At 42.6% G+C, this 17,658-nt stretch overlaps 2 protein-coding genes across 2 annotated transcripts; one reads left to right on the top strand and one right to left on the bottom strand.

The window, feature by feature from the left end:
- Positions 1-3,830: 3,830 nt before the first annotated feature.
- Positions 3,831-8,352, top strand: LOC121617314 (V-set and immunoglobulin domain-containing protein 1-like). The gene is made up of 7 exons (XM_041952457.1): positions 3,831-3,873; positions 4,004-4,164; positions 5,055-5,262; positions 7,465-7,620; positions 7,699-7,815; positions 7,913-8,057; positions 8,146-8,352. Exons 1-7 carry the CDS (start codon positions 3,831-3,833, stop codon positions 8,240-8,242), a joined length of 927 nt encoding a protein of 308 aa, XP_041808391.1. The 3' UTR covers positions 8,243-8,352.
- An 83-nt stretch (positions 8,353-8,435) lies between these two features.
- tmlhe (trimethyllysine hydroxylase, epsilon) lies at positions 8,436-16,031 on the bottom strand. Its single transcript, XM_041952456.1, has 7 exons — positions 15,789-16,031; positions 15,529-15,705; positions 11,844-12,123; positions 11,562-11,681; positions 11,175-11,411; positions 10,769-10,907; positions 8,436-10,621 (listed from the first exon to the last, which is right to left on the bottom strand). The coding sequence occupies exons 1-7, from the start codon at positions 15,922-15,924 to the stop codon at positions 10,490-10,492; spliced, it is 1,221 nt and encodes a 406-aa protein (XP_041808390.1). The 5' UTR covers positions 15,925-16,031; the 3' UTR covers positions 8,436-10,489.
- Between the last annotated feature and the right edge of the window lie 1,627 nt (positions 16,032-17,658).

Raw genomic sequence — 17,658 nt, forward strand, 5'->3', positions numbered from 1 at the left:
GAGGCGTCACTCAACACAAACTCCCTCAAGCCAAGCGAAATCTTTCGGTTAAATTAAGATCACGAGTCGAATGCGTAAAATTACACACTTCTCTGGCAAATCTCGACAGCCTGCTTCTCAATTTATTTTGGCATTTTCCCTGGATTGAAGTCAGTCACTGAAGGACAGATTTTAGATGATCAAAGATGCCATTAGACAAAGTGGATATGGGAACATAATGTGTCTTAGCCAATAAGGGTCAACTATGTGCTTGCTCCTTTTTTTTTTTTTTTTTACTGCCAGCACTTTATGAAAGTTAGAGCCTGAATGCAGCACTGAAGGGCTGTCAATTAGGCTGTTTGCTGATACAAACCTCCTCCCTTCCTCTGCTCGTTCTTTCATGCTTTCTTCCTTAAACGCTTCGTGATAGGTCACCGTCTCCGGTGACAGACTCTGTGTTTCAGAGGTGACACGAGTATCAGGAGACGTTACCTCTGACTACCTGCGCCCGAGCTTTTTTTGAGCATCATTCGCACAGTTGTGTCAGTCTCGGTGAAAGCGGTGTTTCATGTTTGCATTTGATGCCAATGTGAGATGATAGTTTAGTGTCACTGCGTTTGGCTGTTAGTGCCAAGAAAAAAATAATGCAATGCAAAGGAGACCTTTACTCCTGTGTGAGTCAGATGGTGTCTCGCTCCACTCTTTGTGGTTGTGTGTTCCTGCTCTTGGTAGTGGTTTGGTTTTGTACCATCATTATTTTTTAAGGAGAGGCTGTTCAATACCTGGAGGGACAATAAGTGAAGCCATGCTAAATGTCTGGCCTATATATATATATGTTGTTGTTTTTTTTCCTCAGGGGTTGAGAGCAGGAGAGGAGGGTGAAGGGGAGTGAAGCCAGAGTGTGGCGCTCTTGGCTCTGTTGCCACCGGCTGCCTGGCGTTCCCTGCACCCTAACACACACACACACACACACACAGATACCCACTCAACATCTAACAGCTTTGCCTGTCATCTGCTGGCCAACTTCTGAACTGCATATCTGTCTCCCTTCACAGCAACAGCGGTTACAGTATCTCCACCAAACCGTACTGCTGCTGAACAGAAGTACGTGAACACGTGCCTGCAGTGATCAATCGATAAATAGCTGGTTATGTGCTGTTGTTGCCGCGTAAGAGCAATCCCCAGACAGGGCCGTCTAAAAGGAAGAGAAAACACCACACCTCAGATTTGTAGGCCTACTCACTGTTTCTGAGCCACAGCTCTGACTCACACCTCCTCGCAGTCTGCTGACAGGGAAACACTGGTTGTGGTGGGTGGATGAATAAGTCTGTGTGGTATTACACTGAAACCTGCTGGAGGTTTGAGTAGGACACAGTTCCAGCAGCCTTCATTGTAGGTTTGTGCACTCTGTGGGCGGACTGGTCATTGGCCGTCCACTCACATTCACAACAGTAACTGTGGAGTCATTAATGTGATTAAATATGATGCTCAATCGCATGGCTACCATCTATTGTACAATTTTGAAATTGTTTGTTATTATGGAAATTTTAGGCATGCTAGCAGCGTGGCTCTCTAGATGATTCTGTCAGATATCGATCGTCCGGATGTACCAGTCTCAGCTATCTCAACATGTATTGGATGGATTGTTTTTTGTACATGCTGCCCAGAGGATCAATCTTAATGACTTTGGCGTTCCCCTGTTGTTTCCTCCAGTGCCACCAGCAAGTCAAACTTTCAATTTTCACTTCATCCAATAGTTTGGTTTCTATGGTAGCCAAGAGTGCCCACGCTTACGAGGATTTTTTTCAATGCCATTATCACGAGGTCGTGAGTTACTTGAGATCTCAAGAAAACAAGATTTGTTATCTTGCGATAAAGAGATAATCAAGCGTTATCATGAGAAAACAAAAGTTTGTTTCCTCTTAGTGCTGCTGATGTGTATCAGAGATCAGTGGTGCCATGCCAGCATGCATCGATGGTGTCATCACAACTGTAGCAACTTATTTAAGATGAAAATGTCAGATCAGGAAGTATTGATTGTAACTGATCAACACACCAGCCTGTACTTCTATCAAGGTTTAACACAGGCAGAAATTGCATCATGTCTGATCGTAAAAGATGTCATTCAGATCAGTTGTCGTCATTTAAGGAGAAGGCTAGCCCAGATGCCCTCAGTGATGCTGCTGAAAGTCTTTTTCCTATGAGAAATTATCTCGTTATCATGAGAAAACAAGCTTTACTACTACTGTATGGTGAACATGGTAAACATCATACTTGGTAAACATCAGCACATTGCCGTCAAGAACATGCTAGCTCAAAGTCCCGCGGTGCTTGAATGCAGCCTCACGAGATGGTAGCATGACTGCCGACTGTTAGTGTGATCTCATGTGAAGTCCTACAAACAGCATTTCACTTTGGAATGTGCGAACAAATTATACACCACGACTGAGAAAAAGTAAGACATTACTATGGAACAAACCAAGCAAACCAAATGGCAAAAATGTAACTGACTGACTCACAGTCATTGACAAAAAGCATGCTGACATACAGGATTTACAAACTTTCACGTGTTTGATGTGTTTGATTTCAGTAGATAGTAGATATCAATATACTGTCCCAGGATCAGAGGAGTGAACCACCATGTATTTAAGTGTTTTTGATCTGATGAACAACATGCCAGAATGTATACTCAGGCTTTCCTAAATCTAACCAAATGTGTGCTTTATTTCTGAATTCATTCATTCTTTTTCGTTTTCCTACCTGACTTTTTGGAAACTTTCATTCACCGCCCTCTCATCACATATTTACTCACGCTGGCAACTTGATTCTTCCTAAACGCGCCTCCGTCTTGGATTCTGATGAGTTGATCATGAGTCATGCTGCTGATTTTATTTATTAAAGGACTGCCTCTTGTTTTTTTCACCGTGCTGTTCTGCCCAACACATGTTGTTCTGTTCAAAGTCTTTGGACATCATCTCACTTCCCAGCCTATCACCAGAGTGTCTTCTGGGTACTGAGCTCCCACCACCTCCCCCCTCCCTCCCCTCTCCAGTCACCCCTGATCAACATTTTTCACATTGTTAATCACGTATGTCAGCTTCTGGTAATTAGAGACAATTAATCATGTGTGATTCACTGTCTCTCCGACAGCGTTGTGCTCCACACCGTGTGAGCGAAAACGACAAAGGTGAAACTGCCTTTATTAAGTACGCAGCACCAGGGAGTGAACTCCCCGATGATAAGCAGCATGTTGCACTGCTTTGGCTTACACATCCTTGAGGCGAGCGATAAAGGCCAGGTGGAGATTAAATTACATTAATTCCTTCGCCAGAAGCCCTGACCCAGAATGACTTACAAGACAAGGAGGATGGAGTGATGAGCTGGAGTGAAACTACTGCCAAAGTACTGAAAAATGAATTAACCATCAGTGTCACAACACACTGTGGTCCTGACCTGCCACATAAAGTCAACAACCTCAAACACACACCACAGGCTGCACCCGCTGCGACTTTATTAGCTGTAATTTAAAATGCATTTCACACAGGAATGAGTCGTTTTTCATCATTTCCCCATTTCATCGGCCCCCGCCCAAAATTATTAACGGCTAAATTGTCGTTTTTTGAAAAACAACAGAGTACACACACCCAGTCTGGCAAACATGGATATGCAAACATTGTGTTATCAACACGGTCAGTATCAGCCAGTCCATTACGAGGCGGACTGTAACCTTGCCTGTGATACTGTAACGTTTTTGTCCTCTCTTCCGGTGCTGCTTGCTACAGTCAGTGCTGGAGACTGTGGAAAGTTCAGTTCTTAAGAAGCTCTGTCACTCACTCCTCCAATCTGTGAAGATGTGCTCCTCGCTGCGCTTGTTGGTGCTTATAAGCATCATAGGTAACTACAGTAACTCTGCTGCTTCCTCTTATGTGTGTTGGGGATTTCTTTTTTTATGTGTAGGTTTGAGTTAGATGGCGGTTTTGGTGAAGAAAGATTATTTTTGGATTAAACTTGTGTTGCTTTGCAGGATGTGTCGAACTGATCACAGTCAGGACTCCGCAGAAGTACATCAATGTTACGGTGGGTGGAAGTGTTCTACTCCAATGTACGTTTGAGACTACAGCGCAGACCACCAACCTTAACATCCAGTGGGACTTTGTTTCATCGTCCTCCATGACATCACAGCAGGTAGACACACACACACACTGCTGCTGAGATCGGAGCTTTGCAATAAGCCAATTTTCATGTGCTGAAATGTGCTTAAAATGTTTCGTACTATATCAACTGGGGCAGAAGATGCTCTATAAAGTAATATCAGGCTTACTTCATTGATAAAAAGTGAGAAGGATCTGAATATTTCCAATTAAATGAATTGAGTACAAAAGCCACTCTTTAATCTCTGCATTTGGTTGAAGTCCAGAGTGTTTGTTTCATGACTGCACAGGGCTTGGAGTGATATTGTTAAGACATCAGTCATCATGTGTTTCTTTCAAGTGTACGAAAGCAGGACAAAGTCACCGCTCTTTACCTAAATGTGGCATATCACTGGATTTACTCTGGGTGGAAACTTATGAAAGGACAACATTTTGGACGATATCCAAAGTCTCAGTGGCTTGTATTTGAAATGATGCTGAAAGTCATTACAAAGCTTGAACTTTTACCAAAAACACATCTTTTGCGCTCTCTCTCTCTCTCTCTCTCTCACACACACACACACACACACACACACACACACACACACACACACACACAGGATAGCGCCTTTCGTTTAGGAGACACACCTCACAGAGTCAACAGAGAAATCAGATAAAAGCACTTTTAATAAAAGCACCATTCTGAATGACTGATTGAAGGTATTAAGGAGAATAAGTATCATGTAGACTTTTAGTTTAATTAGCTCACAGAGGTAATCAAATTACTTTTTAAATAAAATGGTACCATGCTTTGGACGTGATACACACCAGCTCCATGACAATGAGGTTTCACGGTGGATTAATGTAGCAGTATACAGACACAAACTTGTGTGAAAGAAGTGTCTTTATTGTGTCAGATAGTAACCTGTTGCCGTTTGCCTCCAGGTGTATTACTATCAAGCAGGAAAGGAGGTCATCACAAAATCCTACGAGGGCAGGCTTCAGCCTCCCTCTTCCCCTGCCACGACCAGAAATGCCTCAATAACAATAAGCAACATGAAATCATCAGATACAGGAGTCTACACCTGCGACGTTCACAACCTTCCTGACGTGGACGGACAGACTCAGGCCAATATCATTGTGCATGTTCTCGGTAAGTTTTGTTAACTGAAAAAAAATTAATTTACCCTCTTGGGTGTAAAGTTAAACACACAAAGCTTCAAATAATGTAAACTTAAAAAAATAGTTGAGTCATTTTGGCATACAGAGTTTTTTTACCCATTGGTCGTTAAAGTAAAGGTAGCAAAGGAAATAAGTAGATGAGTAAGAAAGTATGTTCTCATTTATCAGTCAGTAATGATCTGTACACATTGATCAGTCCTGACTGGTGGTCTGATAAGGCAAAATAATCCAAAACGCTGTGAGAGTGTACAGTGGGTGTGGAGAAGAGCTCATGCTACAGGACCACACCCATCAGCAGCGTGGCTGAATATTTGAAAGAAAGCAGAGGCTGTGCTCTCAAACTAGCCTTCACAGCGGACCTGGGCGGAGTCTGACTACATGAGCTGCTGGTGCTGTTTGATAGAGCCAAAGCAAACAGTCAGTCAGATTCAATTTTTGATTTGAAGTTTTGATCGCGCAGTAGCCATTCTGTGTCCTTGTTTGTCTTTTCTCTCAACGTTTTTCATGCAAAAGCAGGTCTCCATTACTACTCTTTCACCTCCACCTGAGTATTTTCAACATTAAAACCCTGCGTGAATTTTAAAACCCTACGTAAAATTTAACCAAAGCGAGAGCACTTTGATTTCAAAGTGATATTTCAGTGCTCTTTCCACATCTGAGTTTACTGTACCTATTATCAGTGTCGTAACACGAGCACATCTATTAAAACAGTGGCCCTGAATAGTGTGATCAGGGAATTGCATTCAGTTTGGATCCTCTCATTCACTGAGTTACCAGGGACAACCTTGCAGGCCTTAGTATCCTCAGTAGTTTCCATGGTTACTGCAGCAGTCTCCTCATTGTCAGTGTTGGAAATTAGAGTAGGACTGTGACTGCATCCTTGTACTGCATACAGAACATATATCAGCATCTGCTGCATGCCAAGCACACGTCTTGTATTTCATAAGCTTGATGAAAATGTTTCCAGGACAGTTTCTACACACTGAACGTGGCGCATGCTTAAGTGTTATATGAATATGCATGGCTGTTCTCGTGCTGACTGTCATGGGATCAGAGATGATTTTCATCATCGCTTGCTGTTATAGAATTATGGTGATACTCTAAGGGGAGTGAGCAGTCTGTTATAAATCGCCAGTGAGTGTGTAAGCCGTGCCCCTGCCGTGAAAACAATAGATATAAAAAATAAAGTTATGCACAATCTAAAAAGCCTTATGATCAGTCGGCCACCTCCATGAAATACACAGTAAGGATTCAGTCAGAGGGCTGTGAGTCCACTCCCAGCACTCGTCCCGCCTCATGATGACTAATGGACGGACACGTGACGTCCTGTCGACGAACAATAAGCAAAGGATTTGCTAGTTTAACTCACACCTGTAAAGTGTCCTTGCTGGAAGATGCACAGATTCAAACATGTTATCTTTTCTCTTCTCTGACGTGGCTTTAAGAACCTGTTTTGAATAAGCAAAGTATGATGAGTAGAAGTACTTTCTATTACAGCAGCATGTAGCACACAGCACAGCTCCTGACTTTTGTAACAGTAAAAAATCTTGAGTTGTGATTACAGGTTCATCCAGAAACAAACATCAGCTGGTGCCATTAACAAGCACACTGATTGAGTCTTTGATCAATCAAATTGCTTCGTAGAAACTGATTGTGGTCAATATACGTGATTAAATAAGCCAATCTCAGCCCTCAACCACTGGCTCCACCTCGACCAGCTAAACAACTAAATGCTTAAACACTGACCCGTCACTGTGAGTTAGTAATGTCATATACTATCACTGCAGAATGGGTACTTTTACTTTTGATACTTCAAGAACATTTTCGTGATAATATTTTTGTACTTTTCCTTAAGTCAGACCTGTAATGGAGTATTTTGAAATTGTCTACTGGATTACATTTTCCACTGTCTTTAAATATATTTATAGTGGTTAGATGAAGCTGGCAGTGACTGACTGACCGTGGAAATGCTTATTACAAGTTAAGCAGCGTCAGAAACAGCACACAAAATCTCAGGACAGATGAACCCAGTGTCAAGCTCCTGCTGAAATGATACAAAGAACATCACCAATTTCTACTGACTGAATGTGCTTCTTTATAAAGTTGTGTATATTTGGTAGAATAAATCTAAAGCCACATAATGGACTCATGCATCCTCCTTGTGGTCTGCCAGAGAAGCCCTCTGCTCCTTACTGCGCCGTCCACGGTGATGTGGAATCGGGTCACCTGGTCACTCTGACCTGCCACAGTGAGCGTGGGAGCCCGACCCCGACATACACCTGGACCCGACTGGATCAGACCAAGACTAGGATGCCTGTTCTAGGAAGAGGTGAGCGCTGTATATGTGTGTTTGTGAGGCACTTGTTAACATCCATCCGTTCATTAACGTGTGCACTCGTTTCCTCAGTGACCACAACTGGAATACTGGAAATCAGAAACATATCCCAGTTTGAGTTCGGGGAGTACCAGTGCAACGCCACAAATGCTGTGGGATATTCTACCTGCACGATAGAGCTGAGTGCTGGTATGTTTGTATTTCAGTTTTTGAGAAAATGTGCAAAAATGTATGTCAAAAAAACAGCTGAAAAGGCTCGCAGATATAAAAATGCATGTTTGTGTAGATGTGGGAGACGGAGTGATTGCCGGCGCAGTGATCGGCGCGTTGCTCGGCTGCGTCCTGATCATCCTGGCCGTGTGGTTCATCGTTCACACCATGAAGAGGCACAGATACAAAACGGTCAAAGCAGCCGAGGGCAACGAGATGAAGTGAGACCTCGGGCCCTTAATGTTGATGCATTTCATCACGTCACCTCTAATTCAGGCGTGTCACAGCAACTCCCTCTCTGTCCACTAGGAGGATCTCTCCCCAGGCCCAGGAAGCCTCGCACAGCGTTCCCACGGCAACCACAGGCGGCAGCCTCCATGCTGAGGGAGATGAAGCACGAGCCTAAAAAAAGGCCTGTTGCAAACAACTGGAGCGACGTCACCGTTCTGAACAACAGGATGTTCAGTCTTTAACGTACGTCATTCTCAAATGTAATCGATGTGGTGGAGCTCACGTTTGAAGGCGCACTTCATCACGTTTTCAGAATCAAGAAATTTACAATTCAGTTCAGTTTTTTTCACAAGTTTTTCTTTTTTTATTAAAAATCTGCTTGAATTTAGACAGAATGTTTGTAGTGGTTTGCTCCATAGTTAGTATGACATTGTTGTAGATGAGCCCTGCGTTTGATACACAAGCTACATAATATTAGAACAAACATTTGAATTTACTGTATGAAATACTCCATAAAAGGTTGCTATCATGAGGGGAGTCAGTGAGAGTCACAGTGTACTAATATAATAAGACACTATTGTGTTTAAAAAAAAGTTATTTCAAAGTCGTGATGATATCTGAAGTATTACAACAACTATAAAAAAGAATCTTTTTTTTTACAGTTAATGGATATTACTGTGGCTCCCAGACGGATCTTAAATTGATCTTTTGTAGTACAAACTGGCAAGCAGCTGTGGCTGCAATGTGACGATTTTATGTACTAACATTCAGAGATACTGATTAAATAAAATACCGTGTTTTCTGAGTTGTTGAGTCATGTAGCTCTTCCAGTCCATAACTGACAATATCAAGTTTCATCTAGGTGGCAGCTGACTCACACCGGAGCCTCCCACTGCAACTCACTGCATTCCTGGCTTTCTTAAATCATTTCAAATCTTATTTAAGGCTGAGCCATGTGACTACCTCAACAGAGAAATAAAACTTCTCTTTTCCCGCTTTCCCACTTAATATAATTCATCAAGAAGAGGCCTGTGCACATGTGTAGCCTTCAGATTTCTCTACAGATTTTCAGTTTTGTGTTCATTTACAACCTAAATCAAAGGGCAGTACTGACAACTTGAGCCATTTTATTCAAGGGGAAAAAAATGAAAGCTAGAAATCACTGGGTCTTTGAACAGCTGTGTAGGAATTACAAACATTTTGTACTTTATTGTCATGTTTTTTATTTCCCCTTTAATAAAAGCAAATATTAAACTGCCCCTTTTTTGGAACATCAAAATCCATAAATTTAATGCAAAACAGCCTGGCTATCCCTCTGCCAATGCCAAGCTACGGTCCACAATTTTATGACTATTTGGCAAGTGTGAAGACAGCAGAGAGACCTTCAGTATGTTTCCTTTAGCTTGACATCTTTATGGAGCCAAATGGAAAGTCTACCTGCATCACCTGAATTTTAGTTCGTCTTAACTTCTACCTACTTAATTTGCCTGAATAATTCAGAGTCTGCTTTCAGTGTGCTGCTGTGGTTTATGACACTGTCATACTGTACTGCAACTGCAGTAGAACTCAAAGAGAGATCGTCCCTACCAGACCCTACCAAGAAACCTGTGTGACCATCTTTACCCACTTAGGGCACATTGTCTTTGTAATAATAAATATGTCAGAGTCTGGCTTCGGCTGCTGTGATGGTTTCATAATGTCGAGGTGGAAACATGCAGAACTGAAGATGAAAACTATGTTCGTGTTCAAATATTGAAAAGTCATTATTCATACATTTAATGGAATTTCGTAAATTAGACCCGGCATTTAAAAAAGTAATTCCATCTAAATCTAAACAAAGTGTATCCTTTGGTCCTTTGCCGACTGACGATTAGTATTCTCCCAATCTGAAGTGAACTTTAGTCACTCAAGTTAGTCCACTAACTGAAAGACTCATGAATAAATCTGTTAATACTTCAGCATGTCAGCAAACAAGTTCACATCTAATGATGGTCTCACGAGAGGTGTTTGACAGTGATTCTAAAAACACACACATCTATTATAAGCACACACCTCGCTACAGTAAAATAATATAAAAATAGAACTATAATCCTGGTGTCACTTCAACTCTCGGACTTTGGATATAGCTTTCTGTAATTTAACTGCAGCATGTTACTTATTGTTTTCATTCAGGTGTGCAACATCAAATCTGAGCTGAGTCATCTCTGAATAAATTGTTCCTTTTAGCCATGCTAGCGGCAGGACTCTCGCTGCCAGTCCAGCACATTGTCAGATTGAAATAGCTGAACGCATGGATTGCCATGACGGTTTGTGCAGACGTTGAAACGAAACGTGTGAAAAAAGTGAAGGGGTCTGGATACTCTGTGAAGGCACTGCAGGCTCACTGATAAGGCACACAGGTGAAGGGACCTTCAGGTCAGCATCAGGCCTGCAGACCGAAGCAGCGTGCAGAGCTGAGGACGTCGTCTCGTGTCAGATAGCATCCACAGAGCTGCCTCAGGCCGGTGAACGACTCCCTCCCATGCATGACTCGCCAGTTGTCTATGAAAATCACCTTACGAAGACAAGAGAGGGTAAAATCCTTGCGTTACACCGAAGCACTCTTCCATTTGCATCTTTTTGTTTACTTTTCAATTATCCGAAAGCTGAAAAATTTATTGGTTGAAGCTGACTTTTGGAGAAGCATTTAGAAATTTCTTACCGTCCCTGGAGTCAGTTTCACCCACAGCTCGTTCTCTGGACGCCGTAGTTCTGTGGTCAACTCCCGATGTGCCACATACCATCGCTGAACGAGCTCATGGGGGATTGTGTTTATCACTGATCGGTCATAGTTGTTGTATCTGTTGCAAAAAAGGCACAAGAAATCCATTTAGAAACATAATCTAAGACTAGCAAGAAATTACAGCAACTATTCTAACTACTCAGATGTAAATGACGTGTAAAGCTCAAAGGTAGAATTCTTTCATCTCCACTTCAAAAGTCCAGCAAATGCTAAAAGAGTGAAGCTAATTACATGGATGGCCCCTGGATGGCATGTGAATACAATGTCTCATAATTCACTATTGCAAAAACAGGAGTAAAATGATCAAATTAAAGCGCTGGCGTACCGGATCAAGTACATTTCATTGTTCCAAGGATATGTGTTGAGCACAGGGCCGACGCCTGTCATGTGGTTTCGGTGGTTGTCAGTGTTTTCGATGTACTCGTGCCTGATGGGCACGCGAGCAAGCAGCTCAAAGCTTTCTGGAGACTGCTGGCGCAGTTTTTCAGCAGCGTAGAAGCCATCCACAAGTAGCGTCCTTCCCCCGACTCCCTCGTGCTTGAGGCAGTGGAAAACCTGGATCCTGCAACGACCATCAATAACTTGTTTTTAAAGCTACTGCATGAAAAATATTAAAAAGCATATGTTCTCAGCTTTCATTTAAGGTCTATCAAAATTAAAACTGATGAAAGCATCATGAAAACTGCTGATTATCCTTTTCACTTCCACCTACCCACATGGTTCCTGGAAGTACGAGGTGTCAGTGTGCCGGTCCAGAGCCGCCTGGCTGTAGGCACTGTCTCCTCTGGAAAAATCTGAAGTAAAACACCACATTCTTCCATACGTGGTCTCCCTTGGGGATCAGTAACAGACAAAACACAAATTAGGATTGAGCGGATGCGGCCGAACATCTTCTGCATTGGCCGTGAATGTTGCCGTTGGGTGCAAAGGGCTAATGCATGAGAATGAAATTTGTAAGAGACAGAGCTTCACTGCGGCACAAACCACTTAATACCTGATGAGACTGACCCTCTGGGTAACCGCCTCTGTGGCCTCAACTGTAGCTGGGACACCATCTACGAAGGCGATCCCGTACAGAAGATAGTTTTGAAGAAACCTCTTTAGCTCTTCATCACTGCTCATAAACGTGTCCCACTTGGCAGAGGGTATGTTTGCCTGTTTATAGACGTCTGAATTCCAAAGGATGCGAGGCTGGACGGAGCTCTGCTTCTTTCCTTCATAGCTGTTCTCAGCCAGCCAGCTAAGGCTGTATTTCGACACATGACCGCCAGGCCCTGAGACACAGAAACAGATAATGTGGTTATTGGGTGCAGTTAACGGAGAATTGCTTTAAATAGTATGCATGACCTGAAGCTGACTTGTCTCAATCAATTATTTATGAAAGGTTAAAGTGGTTTTGGGAAGATCACATTGTGTGAGCTCACTATTATTGGAACAAAATGTTAACTTCATCTGGATATTTATTGTTCCATACTTGCAACAAACATCTAAAATGATGATCAGCAACGTTAAGAATTACCAGCAGACAACATGGACAACTGCTCCAGCTGCCCCTGATGTTTGGTTATTAGTTTTTTTCAGTAATTTGATTCACCGCAAATTTGCTTTGTAAAATACAAAAAAGTACACGATAACCTGAAATGATAAAGTGTCTCATGCATATTTACTTTTTTAGTCCTGTCCTCTAAATGCCGTGTCAAAACCTACAGTTATCATTTACATTTATTTATTACATTTTACATTTATGCTTAATAAATGTCTGTTTAATTAAAGTGCCAAAAAACAAAGTGACACGCAGCAAACCTGGGCCAGCAGCACATGTTCATTTGATGGTTGTTGTGTGCTCTGTCCATGATGAGATACGTACACATGGCAAATACAACAAGGGCAACTAGCAGGTCAGCAGGAGCTCACAGGGTTGATAAAGCTATGTTACAAAGTAAGACTAATGTCCTTTTAATCCAACTTCTGGATTAGTTAAGTATAAAAATGGCTGACTGATAAACTGAATTGAGTTTTATTGAAAATTGTATATGTAAAATTGTAATCTCTATTACACAATGTACACACACAGAAACATACTGGAGTACATCTGGTTTTAAAGGATTAGAGAACAGCTCATGACGATCTATATGTCCCATAAACATAGAGCAAACATGGACATCTGATCTGTGTGCAACATGAGTATCCATGAGGGCTCTCCAACATTGAGAGTGAGCAAGTCTTTGAGGGCCAGTGTTTAAGGATCGGGTGTGCACACTCAGCGACCTTGAATGTGCACCACTCGCAGGGAGAGGCACAAGTGCCAGCATGCCCACAGGAGTATGTGCATCATCAACTGCCTCCAGGCTGACGGGTCCTCATTTGTCAGTTTATGTAAGGTTCAGTGCCACTCTTGTGGATACATAAAAAACAGTCCAGCATCCAAAAACATGCTGGAGCCCAGCAGGCCACAGGGAGGCGTCAGTCAGTCTGAAGTCAGCAGCATAAGCCAGACAGACGTCCACAGACAGAAAGCTCGGCCTCTCCAAGCTGCCAGACTCTGCTGGCGTATTAAAAGCTTGAATGTTCCTGCACTATAATTATCTTCCTGCTCACTCCAGACCTGACCCTGTCTGGGCTGTGGGGTCACAAGGTAGGGGGAAATTATGTGAGGATGTGCACATGAGCAGCTGGCAAGGGACACTGTAACACCCGTTTCCTTTTCCACACCGACCTGCTGTGGGACCCTTTATTCCCCTCACTCCAAAAGGAGACAACTATATCCCACATGGCTTTCCCCCGTTTGCTTGCAGGAGCAGGCTGCTGCTGGAGATGGAGTAAGGGCTGCCTCCAAATAGCCAGGGGTTAGTGCTCCAATCTGCCTGCTGCAGCCTCTCAGGCGAGTATCATGTTATGTGACAGTGTCTTTAAAACCAAATGCTAACTTTGTTAAAGATGTTGAGGGGGGGTGTAAAGGTGACACAGGTCAGAGTGTTATTTAAAGGCCTGACCACACCCTAAGTATGACCTGACAGGGTGTCAAAGAATACACCATCACAGAGGTAAAAGTCCATGTTAGACTTCCCTATCAGGAGAACTTCACATATCATAGTTAATGGTAATGTGCTCCTTCTTCCATTGTGTGCTTGGTGTATAACTGTACACTACCAGTTTAAAGTTTGGACACACCTTCTCACTCAATGGTTTTTCTTTATTTTTATTACTTTTACACAATAGATTCACACTGACTATGACTATGAAGGAACATATACAGAATTATGTAGTAAATAAAAAAAGCTTAAACAAACCAGAATATGTTTTATATTTTAGATGATGAAAGTGGCTGTCGTGAGGACCGCTCCAGGAAAGGAAGACCAAGAGTTACCTCTGCTGCAGAGGAGAAGTTCATCAGTGTTACCAGCCTCGGAAACTGTAAATTAACAGCACCTCAGACAATCACCGGACCTAAACCCTATTGAGAAGTTTTGGGATGAGTTGGAACGCAGAGTGAAGGCAAAACAGCCAACAAGTGCTCAGCTCACCTCTGGGAGCTCCTTCAAGACAGCCGAGACCATTTCAGGTGACTGCCTCATGAAGCTGATTGAGAGAATGCAGAGAGTGTGCAAAGCTGTCATCAAAGCTACTTCCAACAATCTAAAATATATTCTGGTTTGTTTAACCCTTTTTTGTTTACTACATAAGTCCATTTGTGTTCCTTCATAGTTTTATTGTCTTCAGTGTGAATCTACAGTGTAGAAAGTAATAAAACTGAAGAAAAACCATTGAGTGAGAAGGTGTGTCCAAACTTTGGACTGGTAGTGTATATTCATTGAGACAATTTCTAGATGCAATTTATTTTATTTAAGTGAATGATTGAGCTGAGGTTACAAAACTGTTGCCTGCAGGGTGAAAATGCATTATTTTTGTGTATGGCTGAAGCAAAGATCTTAAAAAGACTGATGGATGGATGATAATAATGCCTTGTTGTACATATTGTACCAAGTGCTATTTTGGCTGTAAGCAGTTGAGATATATTTGAATAGCTTTGTGACTGAACATCTATTTAAATACATTGCATTTAACTGCATCCCAATGACGTCCTGTTTTCACGCACTAAAACACGTTTTTTTTTCTTTTCTCCTCAGAAACTGCATTTCTTTCCACGTTAAGTGGTCTTCGCTCAGTGCAATTTTCAAAGCAGTTATTCAGCAAGTGTTGGAAATGCCTGGCTAGATTCATAGTTCAACATATGCACAGCCCAGCACAGTTTCCATGGATACCCAGAGACCAACCAGTACTGCCACCTGACCTCAGGTTTTCTGTGTGTCACATTGATCAAACACAGTTTATTTAAGAATATACATCATTACAGAATAAAATATATCAAAATATAACCTTGCATGTTGATTTTTACACAAGATTCAAGATAATGCAATACTGCAGGGTTCACTTTGGTTGATGTTGTACTATTTCCATGAAAAACTTTATGAATTACCACCAATACACATGCATTTTCCCCTTATGGTCAGCCGGTAATCCAACCTTGAATGAGGAATTATTACTGTTAGGATGCGTTTATTTTAAAGCTCTATTCTGAGGTGCAGACAGCTTTAAGAACACTTCAGCCCTGCTTTGCTTGACAGACCACCTAAGCATACACCCTTTTTATTTCCAGACTGTATTTATAACGCACTCACACGTCAGGACGAGGTGGTCGTCTTGCACACTTGCGCTGTCAGGGCGGATCGTGAGGTCTATGGTCGCAGTGTCCAGGTTTCTCTGGTTGGTGCTGGAGTCGTATGAGGAGGCAGAGCGGCAGTGATCCCGCAGCCACACGTAGTTAAAGCGCATCTGCGTCCCCCCGTAGTCGAGCACTGGTGATTTCACATGCACGGGTTAATGGTGACTTTTGCCTCACAGATATGTAGAAATCGGGCTGAAATGTACTTGAACTCACCAAGACAGTTTTCAAGTGAGTGAAGAGCGGCTGGACGCGCAGCACAGGCACGGATCTGCAGCTTGTGTCTCCATGATGACAGCATATGGACCTGTTGCAGCGCAGGTCGCACTTTTCGACTTAACGTGCCCAACATCCCGGCCTTAGATACAATTTAATGACCTTTAAAGTAGAATAAACGCAGAACTTTACATGACAAGCCTCTCTGTCCGAGAAGTCACCATACAGACAGAAGTGCACGAACCGTAAGCTAAAGTGCCCCCCCCACCTCCGCCCTTTTTTATTTCACACAAGTTAGTGTTTAACCTAAAACAACATGTCTCACTATCAATAAGTGGGATGTATTATTAAATGCAGTGTAGCTCCTCCTGCGGGCTTCCTTCAATGACGTTCATCTCCATATAAAGGCGCATGCGCGCTTCCCTTTACTTCAGCACCCGGATGTGAACTATACATTGGTCATGCGTTTGGATGTGCGGTCATCTGGCGACCCGTGATGTGGAGAGGCGGAGGTAGATGAGTTTGAAAGAGGCAGCGGGAAGAAGCAGAAAAGAGATGATGAGAGAAGGAGAGAGAAATCCACCTGGCTGGAATAAAAGTGACAGGTGTGGAGTTCAGAAAGGCAAACGCGGTGATGTCAAAACAAGTTGATGTTTAAAGCAGAGGATCAATCAATATTGGATGTGTGTCACAGACACAAGTGAAGAAGGCATTGGAAATAACTGATAGACGGGGGCCAAATGTCTTCATAGGAGGGTCCCAGTACAGTTGATGGAGTATCATATGTGGCCAGTGCAAGTAGATTTAAAGAGTGCAACAGAGTTGTTGACGGTCATAGTATTGTAGATGTTAAGAAAACTGTGACTTGTTTCACTGGAACCACTTTATCCACCACGGCAACTCCGGTCAGAGAGTAGACACAGACCCAGTGAACAGTTCAGGTTCTTTATATAGGATTGAATGGTTGCAGCATTACAGGCAAATCTTTAGTCTACTGAACTGACTTTTAGGATAACGTAGGATGTAGAATGTAGAATGTAGAACGTAGAATGGTTTCAGAATGGTTTCTGTAAACAGAATAAAATATTCAAATAATATTTACTATATTGAAATGCTGAATGCACTGTGCTTACTCCTCCAGCAATTACATACAAGTGCTATGTCAACAGAAATGGCTAACAAATTAGCTGAGTTGGTTTTACACATACGCACACAATAAGCAATACAACACAGCTAGCTGGCTAGCATTAACTCCACTGGTTAGCGAACAATAGCTTAGAGAATGACTCTGAAAATATACATCAGCCTCAGCAACTTAACAGAACATAATATGGGCTTCACATATTATTTATCTCCCATAAACTACCAGCAAATACATTCTTTTAAGCAATTAGTAACTTACTTTCTTCATGAACGCACTCTGTGGGATGAGAAGCAGCCTCAGTGCAGCATGTGCTCGTTAACTCCACACGCACACAGGGTAAACATTATGAGGACCCTACAGCACACCTGAGCTGTCCAAGAAGGTGCCTGACTAAAATAAACAACATAACACCCTGGTTTAATTAAATAACATGGAATTTACAACAGCCGCCCCCTGAATAGCATGGCTATTCTGCAACAAAGTAAATTCCCTAAGGGCCTACAGTAGTCCCTGGATCAGGTGTCCCTGAACCGACATCCTCGTCTGGAACAGCCGGCAACTGGACAAGGCATGCTACCGGTCGTAGGTAAGTCTTGTCCCCAACTTGAACCTTAGCTGACCGAATGCATCCATCGGCACTGGCATTCAACTGGACCACCTTCCCGATGGGCCAGTGGGCACGTGGCAGCTGAGGATCAACAATCATCACGACTGTGTGCTGGAGGA

This window comes from Chelmon rostratus, chromosome 14, assembly GCF_017976325.1.
Source record: "Chelmon rostratus isolate fCheRos1 chromosome 14, fCheRos1.pri, whole genome shotgun sequence".
NCBI classification, from domain to species: Eukaryota; Metazoa; Chordata; class Actinopteri; order Chaetodontiformes; family Chaetodontidae; genus Chelmon; species Chelmon rostratus.

Coding starts and splice junctions, on each gene's coding strand:
- tmlhe (XM_041952456.1), bottom strand. CDS start 15,924: ATGTTGGGCACGTTAAGTCGAAAAGTGCGACCTGCGCTGCAACAGGTC. Junction 12,124..15,528: donor CGACCACCTCGTCCTGACGT/GTGAGTGCGTTA, acceptor TCTGTGTCTCAG/GGCCTGGCGGTCATGTGTCG. Junction 11,412..11,561: donor TACTTCCAGGAACCATGTGG/GTAGGTGGAAGT, acceptor TGGTCGTTGCAG/GATCCAGGTTTTCCACTGCC.
- LOC121617314 (XM_041952457.1), top strand. CDS start 3,831: ATGTGCTCCTCGCTGCGCTTGTTGGTGCTTATAAGCATCATAG. Junction 5,263..7,464: donor TATCATTGTGCATGTTCTCG/GTAAGTTTTGTT, acceptor GTGGTCTGCCAG/AGAAGCCCTCTGCTCCTTAC. Junction 8,058..8,145: donor GCCGAGGGCAACGAGATGAA/GTGAGACCTCGG, acceptor TCTGTCCACTAG/GAGGATCTCTCCCCAGGCCC.